Here is an 11,941-nt window from a genome sequence, read left to right on the forward strand (position 1 = left end):
GTTTATGTAATGATGATAGAACTAGATATCTAAGCGGTTTGAGCAAGACAGATACTGAAACTTTAACTCTGGGTTTGTTTGTTGGGTTTTTTTTTTCATCTCTAACCAAGGTGTATGGTAAAACAATTGATGGACAGCAGACCATTATTGCATGCATAGAGAGCCATCAGTTCCAAGCAAAAAATTTTTGGTAAGTTTCTGTATGGATAAAAATACATTCAAATACAGCAAACTGAATAAGTGCACTAGTGCCGTTACACTGATAATCCTTAGTTCAGAGAAGGAGGTACAAGTACGTCTTGCATGTGACTTTTCTCCCTCCACCCCACCCCAAGTTTTTCTGGCAAAATTATGTAGAAATGTCTTCCTTTGTGATAAGTAAAATTGCAGACTGCATGGCTGCATCTCCTTTGCAGAACTTTGGGAACTTTATAAAATTTGTTATGACTCTTCCAGTTATCACACTGGCACCGATACCTGTTTCTGTGTTCCCTAATACAGTTGCTTTTGCTTATGTTGCTTCCTTTGTGACTGACAGAATAAAACCAGCTCCTTCTAGTTTGCATGTCTCGGAAAAAGAAGGTGACCAGAGATTAATTTACTGTAGGACTTGAATCATTAATTTTTGGGTGAGGGTAGATAAAGGTGATCTTGGATGAAATTAACTCTTAAAAACTGCAACTTGATTTGGCTGAAAGATGTTTTTCATGGTCTGGATAGCTCAGGAAACGGGCCAGGGTTAAGATAAATATCACAGTATTGGAACTGGGTTAAGGAAGTATCTCCTAAAGACAGCTAATATATGCAGTTGTCTAAAGAACTGTATGTCATTATTAATTTATTTGCTATTTTGCATCTGCTTGAAATTATATTAAGTAATCCCACAGGTAATGAATGGAACTTTGTTTTCTGATTCTGAAGGTGAATATTACATATGCATAGTAACTTCAGCATATGTCTGTATCAGTTAAATGATTTATCCAGTATACTGTTCCACAGATTTTAATTGAATTTGCATAGTTAATAAATAATTTCTCCTGATGATTTGAACGTGACTAGTTAAGTCTGTGTGTTTTGCATCAATATTAAAAGTAACTTAATAGTGATTTTTTTTTTTTTTTTAGTTTGAAAGTGTGAATGAATTTTCATATTCCAAATAGTTACTTTAATATCATAGCCTTTAAAGAGGAGGAACAGATATGCAACAACCATTTATAGATGGAGAAAATTTTCCTTTAAATTTTTCTTTATTAAAGTTATGGTTAGACATCTATGGGTAAATATTGACCATGTTTCTAGGAGTTTTACAGGGGGATAGTCAGACTCTTAATTTTCATTCTTAGCAAGTTTTAATAAGTGCATATTCGTTTGGGGGATTTGAGGATGGAGGAATGGATTCAAAGTTTACCGGGCTCCTCAACTGTATGTTTGGATATCCAGCCCAAGCCACAGCCAGTATTAATTCTCAAGGGGTCCTAGCTTTTTAGGCAACCTACCGTGAAAGCAAGTTTGGATGACAAAAAACCAATACATGCCGAAGAAAAGTGTTCTATGGATTTCTGAAATAACCATCAACATAGTAGGATAGGTGGTTTATTAAAGAACATGAAAGAAAAGGAAGGACAGTTAATATGTTGCAAGATATCCTAAGTCAGCAGAGATAAATAAAGTAATGACACTTTGTTTTTAACTTAGAGCATTTCCCACAGAAGGATCCTTCTGAACTTGAAATGTTTTTCTTGGAGTAGCATCTTAAGTACAAACAAGATATCCCAGAGTGGAAATATTGTAGTCATCTTAACTTCAAGGACCACAAAGTGACTAAGCAGCTAACAAATCTGTTAGCTAGTTATTGAATTCCATGCATCTAAAAACTAATATTGTACCTAAAATATAGTTCAGCATGTAAGTTTTCTTATAATTAATGGGTCCATCTGGAAGGCTACCAGTAATATTAGTGTTCACTGAGTTGGGTGACCCTTTCAGTTTTCTTAGAGATGCCAACAAGCTTCTGAGTTGCCTTATTTTGAATTTTCAGTGATAATCTATAATTTGGATATTGTCTGAAATAATTACCAGTGTTGGTTGGATACTAAAAACTAATTGAGTTAGGTTTTAGTATCTAAGATATGTCAATATAGATCCATTAGTAGCTGTTAATCTTGAAGTCTCACTCTCTTTCCCCTTGTTCAATGCACTGACATCTACACCTAATATTAGTAGAATTGGAACTCATAGTATCAACTTTCCTTCTTTAAGAGCAAATAAAGGAGGAATCAAGAGACAGCAGTGCATTCTTAATATAGCTCTAATGTACTAACCTTCTAATCCACTAACCTCATAACTAAGTAAGAAAATGTCTAGTCTACAGGAAAGAACTCAGGTGAAACTACAATCATCCCATACTGTTTTCCAGATGTTTGAAACTCCCTTTAAGCAATCTGGCAAGGGTATTGAATTTGTGGAAGGAAATAGTTATCCTGGAACAGAAATGCTAGAAAAGCTGAAAGACCTAGTTACAGTTCAGCATAGCAGAAAGTCTTGCTACTTTAATGTTTCTTCCATTCAAGATTTTCATAGTCTGATGTGAAGTGTGACTTTGACTGATCCAGCAAGTTGTCTGGGTCCCAGAAACAAAATATTGACTATATATGCCTAATGAATAATAAAGGAGGGAGAGAACACTGAAGGCTTTAGGCATTTTCAGAAGTTAAATTCTATTGTTAAAAGGTCCTTACTAATAAATCTCCTTGGTCTCCATCAAAAACTGAGGTTAAATATTTTAGGGAACTGTTCTCGACTGATTACAGGCTGAATCTTTAGGGAAAGATTTTGTGCATGTGTTGTTAAATAGCATATTTCATTCTCTGTTTTCCTCTAACTATTAGTTGTGGGGGGGGGAGTTCTTAACTAGTGGGATGACATCTGATTTCTGGTTTATTTTTTTAAAGGAATGGCCGTTGGAGGTCAGAATGGAAGTTTACAATCACCCCTTCAACCACTCAAGTGGCTGGCATCTTGAAAATTCAGGTATGCTTATCTCAAAATGTGTCCTGATCAGTAAAGTCTCTGGTTATCATCAAGGGAGACTTAGGCCAGTGTATTAAATATTCTTAAAAAATCTGGGGACGCAGTAAGCTATGCAGAGATGCCCATTCAGTTATGCGTTAGAGACCTAATTATTTACCTGTTCCTTGCAAATGCAAAATACGAGTTTAATGTAATGATTCAGAAGACTTCTGAAGATGTATTCACCTCAGCTAGGCATATATACCTCTGGTTTCCTGTTTCTTGAATTTGCGGTGGCACAAGCCTTTAGTGAGGGTAGGCCCTTTCTGAAGTAGAACTTTTTTCTTTTCAACTGATAATAGCAGTTGTTTTTCATGTTACCTACCCTATTGTTCAGAAAGGTGGGAATATGGTTTCAGTCATCCCACCATCTGAAACTTTTGAATTCAGGTCTCCTTCATTCAGAATTTGCCCTTCCTGTTGGCTTCAGAGCATTCAGAAAGGAGATACTGTCCAAGCAGGAATGCAGAAATCTTGAGACCAAAGGAAGTCTGGCTGTCATGTGGTAGGCAGGGGTACTTGACTTCTTGGATTGGTTCTCTGGAATGCGTACACATGTTTTGCTGGAGTTTATTAAAACAGTTCTGGGATCAGGGACTAGAATCTTAGTGCAGTCTGGCTTTTAGTGTAGTGCTTTGTTATCTTTTTACAAGGCACAGAGTCAAGTTACCTTTTCTTGCTTTTTCTGTGCCCCTGTGAGTTTTTCACTTTCTTACTGTTCAGTGACGACTTCAGAAGGAAGATGGAATTAAATGTTTTTCTAGCCATAGCCTCAGGCTAGGATGTTATTTTAGGATGTGGTAGCTGTGTTCAGATCTACCCAAGTAGGGAGTCTGAATGTGATTTCCCACTCTGGGGGAAATTCTGTAACTGGAATGATAGTCAAAATGTGGAGAGCCATTATTATGTTGTCAGATCAAGACTGTTACGGTAAGCATGCAAAGTAACTTCTAGGCTTCTCAAGACTTTGGGATAGTCTAAGTAAACTGACACTTAAATCCAGCTTGCAGTAAAACAGGCATTTTCTCCACAGCATGTACTTTTGGTTAAATGTCTTAAGAGATTTTCCAGAACAAGTAGGCAGGTCTCTACTTAATTCTGTGAAAGGTTAGCCTAGTAAACAGCCTGGTTTTGTCAGATTTTAAACAGCATCTCGATTTGGGTATCAGCTGGTTTTGTCTCTTATTACTATTTCACATAATTAGTTAAGTCATTATTTACATTTGCTAAAGTCTCTGTCCAGGGGAGCAATGAAAAGTTTTACTTTTTTTCTTGTATAGTTCCTATACAAGAACTTCTTGTATAGGAACTATTCCTTGGTCATTTCACCAAGTAATTTTGAACTCAGTTTCAAATTTTTAGAAATTGTGTACAATTTCTTCAGTGTATGTGGGAGTGCTCCCCCTTTCCCTCTCCAAACAAACAAAAAAAAGTGCTTTAATTTTTTAAAGGAGCACAAATAATCTAGAATATGAACTCAATACATTAGTGGAATTTCAGAGTACTGAAATCGCAGTGTTATTTGCAGAATCTTTATGACAGCAATACAGCCATTGCCCTGCTTCTGCTAAGATCTGTTAGTATAAGTTGGCGGAAATTCCAGCATCACCTGCTGTCTTCAGGTGTCTTCTGTATTTTTAATGTCACTTGCACAATTTTCTTTGTTCTTAAATTCTATTAATAAATTGTAATATAGGAGATTCTCACCTGTCTTAATCTCTTCCATTGCTTAATTTTCTTTTAATTATATGTAAGGGAAATACTGCAACAGCAGAGCCTTTTACTAAAACTAAGTCCCTGTGGTGCTTGGCATGCTCCAACTGTGCATGGAAAACAACTGATAAGTGTACTGGTTACTAATTTTATCTCTTAGATAATGTGTTATTCTCATCCCTCCTTAGTTAACCTTTCCAAGAGGTTCTGTTCATAAACATCATCCTTCTTGTAGTCTTCTGAACCCAGACCTAGCATTCTAGAAGGATGTCAGCAGTGAGGTATAGTACAGAACAGTTGCTTCTCATATTTTGTATACCACATCCCCAAATTAGATTTTACTCTTCATCCCTGCTAAGTTTTTAGGCCTGAGTGTTTGTGAAGAATGTGACTCAGCGAGGCAAATGTTTGTGTTGTTGGCCTCAGAGCACAGGGGAGGTTTGGGCCCTCTGCAGTGGATTGTGACAGAGAAGGGGGAAGATTTGTACTTCTTTGGATTCTGTTGTTTTGTTGGGAGGTCTCAGAATTTTGCACTAAGTAAGCACTTCTCATCTTTTAGGAACTGGATTGAAAAAGGCTAGCATAAGTTTCACCCAGTAGTCTTGAATTGAGAATAAGCTTATTTTATGGTTAGGATGATACCTTTTGTTGAAAAACAAAATAATAATATAAGATGAATCATAGGAAGTAATGTTCTAATCTAGGAAACCTTTTGCTTAGGTATTATAGTTGTGTCATGTTTTCTCTATTGCTGCTTATAAAATTGAGGGTCTCTGGCACACATGATCATAATGCATATGAAATGATCGTATTGTGCATTAATACTGATAGTATTGTGCCTAATTATTAGTTATTAATGTGCATTAATGATTATAGTATTGTGCCTAATAGGGTGAGAGGCAAATGTTTCAATTCCTCACAACATCAGCTATGTTGACTTGAAAGACCTTTTACAATTTTGATAAAGATGCCTCTTGAGATGTCAGTGAGCTGCATAACTCTTCTGTATCGGTTATTGTGAATAATTACATGTAACTTTATATATGCTTCTTATTTTTTTAAAATTTTCCAACAATTGCATTAGAAACTCAATGTTTTCAGATTCTTCCCAACAATTTAAGAATACTGGAGTTAGCTTAGGTAGAGTTTTACTGGTGTCCTCCTCCTGCAAAATAATCAAGAAGGCTGTTCTATAGATATAACATTTCAGGAATAAATAGATTTCATTCTTCTTTGCTATCTAACCTTGGCAAACTTTGACCCCCAAATGCTCCTTTGCCTAGATAAATACCAGCTTTTGTTATAAGCCATATTTAATAGAGGAAAATATCAAAACCAGGCAGATCTAGAAAGGGAAGCTTAATGTTGCGCTGTCCCTAGAAAACAGCTTGGGTGAAGCAGAAAACAACTTCACAGTATCCTGAAGCCTTGTCAAAACTATTCTTGTTTTAAATATATCTTCATCATTTCAAGAGTTTCTAGTAAGGTCACATAAATAATATATTGTTGTCTTCATGATGTCAGTCAAAACCTAAACTACTTTGCATGAAATACTACTTATATTACTTAAGGCACATCAACACAAAAATGTTTCCAGAGTAGCTTCTTTACATTGCTCCTCAAAAATATTATAAAATGTTTTAGTTTTCCTATTTGTTTTTGTTGTTCTGTAACATTTTGTGTGTTTTTGATTTTTATAGGTTTGTTATTATGATAAATACTACAATACTTTGATTTTCCTGTATGTTGCTGGTCTATAACATTTAATATGAGGTTCTTTGCTTAATTTTCTGTAGGTTCACTATTATGAAGATGGTAATGTTCAGCTGGTGAGCCATAAAGATATACAAGACTCTCTAACAGTGTCTGTAAGTGAACTTTAAAGACCTTAGTGTGTATATTGAAGTGACTTTTTAATTTAAAAAGAGAAACAACCTTAAAGTTCAGAAGTTTGGAGACTACTTTGCTCATGAATGGGGATTAATGTTCTAATTTTTATATATTTTGTATGTAATATTTACTAGTTTCACCTAACATGTAGTTACTATTTAAAAAAAAATAACTTGCATGTGACTTCTATAAGCTAAATTAACTTGGATCATAATGCTTCAATTAGCTTGCTGTCTTTTTGCACTTCTATTTACAGGTCACTCTGCAGACCAATGTTTGGAATTAATTTTTTAATATGAAGGAGGTTTCAGTTAGAATATCCCACTTTAGTGCAATCTCTACGAGATTGCCTCTCTTGCTCAGTGCGAGAAGACCAGTATGCTAAAAATAATAAACAAATGCTACCACGTGAGAAGCTGTAGTGGCTATTCTCCCTTCATTTCCTTCCTGTATGTAACTGGTGCTGTCAACCTCTCGATTTTCTGTATAAAAAGCCCCTTCAGAGATGCTTTGCCTTGAGAAGAGTAACACCCTTCACATTTAACACATCGTTTTTTTCATCTTTTTTCCAAATGGATCACTATAGTAATGAAGAGCAGACAGCAGAAATAAAAGTTGTTTAGAAATGGTACCATATGCAGCATTACTAATTCTTAAAGGATACAACATGAACTCCTATTACTTTTGAAATAATGGTTCTCTTGCCTACTGGAAATGGTATTTATAAACAGTAAGATTTTCTGTTGGAGTGTTCTTTAATAAGACTTAAACCAGTGAGGCTAAACTGGCAAAGGGAAATTGTAAAAGTGAACAGTAGAATTATTTTAATGATAACAACTAGTAGTGACTAGTTTGGCTCAAAAGCTTAATTCATCAGTGAAGAACATTGTTTGCAACTATAAAGCAAGGCTTGTTGGCTTTTCAGTTGCAATAGCGCCATAAAGAATGTGGGAGTGTGGTGCCAGCTGATAAGTCTTCTGGAGCTGTAAATATAAAATTACTTTTGACCCCTAAGGAAAGGAGGTTTAGTCATTCAACTAAGAGTTGCTTCAGGGAAGGTTATGTGGAAGAATTTCTCCTTTCAATAGCTTTTGCTTCACTTTCTATTGGGAAGAAACTTAATCCTGTTCCTCAATTTAGTAAAGCAGCAGCAGACTGATGAGTAGAAAAACATCATTTACATAATTTTCCTATCTCCTGCCAGAACAAAAACAAGTATGCTGCTGATTAGCAATTTTTAGTCTGGCTTTGAGCTTCATAGAGGGCAGAGACTGTAAAAGTTCTTATTTCACATAGATAGAATGGTAGGTAGATTAAAAGGAGCCCCAACGACTGCTCTTCTTTGTTGTTTGGCAGAGAAGCAACTTTGTACTATCAGTGGGCACAACTGAAATAAATGATTCAAGAGTTCTCTTCTTGCTAGAGCTATGAATAATTTTGCTGAAGGTTACTTTTTTTTATCCCTAATTTCTCTGAGCCAAATAAGACCTCGTACCCCTAATTTCTTCCTTTCATTAGCAGAGCCTTTGAAATCATTGCCTCAGTTCACTGAAAAGTCAAAACATTTTCACTGGTCTCTACCTCCTCCTTCATCTCTCCACAGTGTCCAGGAATGCTTTCACAGCTGTTAGGTGCAGTTTCACTGAAACTTTGAAGCAGTTATAGTTGAAGCTGCCATCGCTTTCTCCCAGTCTTTGCCGTTGTAGAAACAAGGGATCACGTGGGGGATGAGCTTTTGTAACTTTGAACCGCTTCTGCAGAAGTACCCTTAGGAACGTCTCAAAGACCAAGTTGGAAGTTTCAAAATCCATGAACCCTCACTTTGTTCTTGAGACTTCTTTTGAGCGCCTCAGCTAATTTGTCTCCAAATTGACTGATGGGTCATTTTTTTATTTTTAAAACAAACATACACTTACATACTCAGGGAGGAGGCAGGAAGCCAAGAAACTGTTTATCAGTCATGATGAAATTTGGATATTGTGGTGTGTTGCACCCTCATTTTTGCAAGATATTCTTGGGGATGTGTTTATAAGATTAGGTATATAAAGTCTAGTGTTTGGCTTGGCTTAGACTCCAGGTTCGGAATGTTCAGAGGTAAACAATTTTGTTTTGGTTTTTTGGTTGTATTCTCCATACTTCTGGGTTAGCTGGTGTTCTTTAAGTTTTCATGAATTTCTACTGGAAATTTAATATTGATAATGTTAATATCTATACTTCGTGTGTTTTAGAGATTTGTGTATATGCCTTGTCATATTTCCAAATGCTGTTCTGTTCCATATGTCTCTTTATCTTACCATAGAATTTTTAATCAAAATATTTGAATGAGTTCCATGGTAATCTTTATTTGTTTGTTGCAGTTTGCCTGTTTTTATTTTTTTAATATAATAATAATATAAATATAATAATAATGTGGCATATGCCTTTTGGATGAATGTTTTGTTCAGTTTTGTTTTAGCACTAAATGGTCATGTATTCTCATAAAGTCTACCTGACATCGCTCATAACTATAGGAAAAAACATAATCCAACTGGTATTAAAATCATGCTGTACATCAGACCTAATTAAAATGCTTTTTTTCTAGAATGAAGCCCAGACAGCAAAGGAATTTATAAAAATTGTAGAGGCTGCAGAAAATGAATATCAGGTATGTTGGAAACAAACACTATATCCTTACTCATGTATAACATAACATTACCATATACTTAACCAAGTAATTCTTTAATTCTTCCTACTAAGCTTTTGATATTAAGATAATGCAGTTCCATATATAAAGACTGCATGCTGCTATTAACTGTATCCTCCCTTTCCATACCTTTTGGTGGTTGCACCCACCTACTTAACATTATATCAGAAGTTATTTTTTCTGGAGCTGAAAAGTCCCTGGCATGATCAAATAGAAGCAATTCTGGTTTCTTTCAATATTAGTGCATTCCTTAAGTGGAATTTTTGTACAGATTCTGTTCAGAGGCTAATCTGTTAGCTCTGCTAAATATGACTATAAGCAGTATCCATTTCAATTAGTCATTTTAAAGTTAGAAAATTATAACTGTTCTGTAGAAGTGGATTAATGTTCATTTCGGTCTTGAACATAAGATATAATTTCAGACACCATGTCCCGTCAGTTTTAGAAAAACTTACATACTTAGTAAATTTTTATTAATAGTATGCATATATTCAAGTTCATATGATGATGTGGACTGGCTCTAGCATCCTCACAGAAAAAACAGTGGAAGACTTCGGTGTCTGAAATTAATGATGTGTGAGCTAACTCCGATTGGCAGTTTGTTCATGCCGCTGATTAACCACACTGCGGTTTGCCGAAACACCTAGGCTATGGCCAGTTTATTGCATCCATCTCACTAATTTTCTTCCCACAGTTTCATTCTAGACCTAACAGCTTTCCTTCATAAAATATCTTAATTTAGCATGTTTTTATTAAGCCTGTTTAAGAAGTAACAGACTACTTAATCATTTAACTTTTTATATAACATTTTAGTTCTGTTTTTCATGTGTCTTTGTTTTGTATGACTTTGTGTTTAACAGACTGCTATCAGTGAGAATTATCAGACTATGTCAGACACTACTTTCAAGGCCTTACGTCGACAATTGCCAGTTACCCGCACCAAGATTGACTGGAACAAGATCCTTAGCTATAAGATTGGAAAAGAGATGCAGAATGCTTAAAATGAACGTTGCATGACTGGATCATTTTAGTGTCCTTGTATACGAATAAAAATTATTACAAAAAGTATTTGGAACTGTCAAATCACCCAGTCAGCATGGGCTTTTGCCATTGAAAATCACTGTAAGTAGTTTGGTTAGAGCACAAAGCTTAGCTAATTGACTTTTTTCCTTTTTCTTTCTTTTCAGAGGGTTGCAACTTCAGTATAGCTGAATATCTTCCTTTAGAGTTTCTGTTGTAACTTTATTTTTTTATGATGAAGAGACCATGCCTTTAGTTTTCAATTACACATTAAGAACAGTTTGAAAAATATTTTTGCATATGATAACCCTTTCTCTTGCTTTCATGTGAAATGGACATCTTCCCAAATTTGCTGGATTTCTTGTGGAGATCACTGATGTGCATTTCTAGGTCAAGGTCAATATGGAGTTAGCCTTAGGTGCTGTTTTTGAAATCATCTATCCTTCCATTGTCTGTAAAACTGGGAAAAGCATTTTCTATATCATTTAAACCTTTCAGAATACTTACTTAGCTAGCTCCATGGTAACTAAATTTTTTTTTTTTTAAAAAAGGCCAAGGTGTTTTGAAATTAAATAAAAGTACTTATTTCAGAAATGCATTTAATGCTTTGTTCCTGAGAATTGCTTAAATGAGCTCAAACTCCATCTACCCTTGAGGGTTTTTTCATAAAGCCACAAATGTATTATAACAAGGCATATGTAATATATATAATCCTGTACTCATTACTATGTTAGTTTATTTTTTCTTGGATTGAAGTGTACTAAAATTCAATGTGACATTAAAAGGCAAATTTTCTATTTATTTGAGTATCAGATTGCTTCCTGATATAGCCTATTTTTGGTGGTTTTATATATTTTTAAGATACTGCTTAGAACAGCCACAGACTTGTGGCCTATTGGCTATTCTCAGTGTATTGGAGATTGCTGTAATATCATCATCCATTGTTTCCATTTGCATTTAAGAAATATCTACATATGGAAGTCTACTTAAAACAGGTATCTTTTGGCTTCTTATTGGCTACAGATGATGGAAGAAATTACAAGACCAAAAATAATACATTTTTCTGGAGAATACTTTCCCTGTCTGATATATCTTGTGTTGAAAATGGATGTCAGGTATCAAAAAACACGGACTTAATTACAAATGCGGTATAACATTTCTATGAAATACATAGATTCATTTTTAATTGGATGAAAACCTGTTTTAAAATATGCTACCTAATTATATGCTCATGATGGAAAATTAAACTGTTGGGTTTGGGGTTGGTTTGTTTTTTTTTTTTTTAGAAAGCAGGTATTTATGCACACTCCTAAACCAGTAAAACTTACACAAAGGTTTTATATCTTTGTTTATAGCATGATCCAATTAATTACCTTAAACTGTTAAATTACAGCATAGCAAGAGAAAGAGTCTGGACTTGTATTAAGTATAAAAATGTACACACAAAGTAGTTTACTGTTTGAATTGTAATAGCAATACCCCTATATTCTCTTCTTCAGTGCTCTCTTATAAAGGGGTATAGAAGTAACCGAGCTTCTTGAAATTGCTGCTACTTTACAGTACTAA

At 34.9% G+C, this 11,941-nt stretch overlaps 1 protein-coding gene across 3 annotated transcripts in view; it reads left to right on the top strand.

Annotated features, from left to right (window-relative positions):
* Positions 1 to 11,176, top strand: part of CAPZA2 (capping actin protein of muscle Z-line subunit alpha 2) — a 30,886-nt gene extending 19,710 nt beyond the window's left edge. For all 3 annotated transcript variants that reach the window (XM_074903137.1, XM_074903135.1, XM_074903136.1), the window contains 5 exons: positions 111 to 190; positions 2,952 to 3,030; positions 6,579 to 6,650; positions 9,254 to 9,316; positions 10,216 to 11,176. In XM_074903137.1, coding sequence (XP_074759238.1) covers positions 111 to 190; positions 2,952 to 3,030; positions 6,579 to 6,650; positions 9,254 to 9,316; positions 10,216 to 10,356 — 435 coding nt within the window. In that variant the 3' untranslated portion in view covers positions 10,357 to 11,176. The remainder of the gene's footprint in view (positions 1 to 110; positions 191 to 2,951; positions 3,031 to 6,578; positions 6,651 to 9,253; positions 9,317 to 10,215) is intronic.
* Positions 11,177 to 11,941: the final 765 nt, after the last annotated feature.

This window comes from Athene noctua, chromosome 3 (assembly GCF_965140245.1).
Source record: "Athene noctua chromosome 3, bAthNoc1.hap1.1, whole genome shotgun sequence".
NCBI lineage: Eukaryota > Metazoa > Chordata > Aves > Strigiformes > Strigidae > Athene > Athene noctua.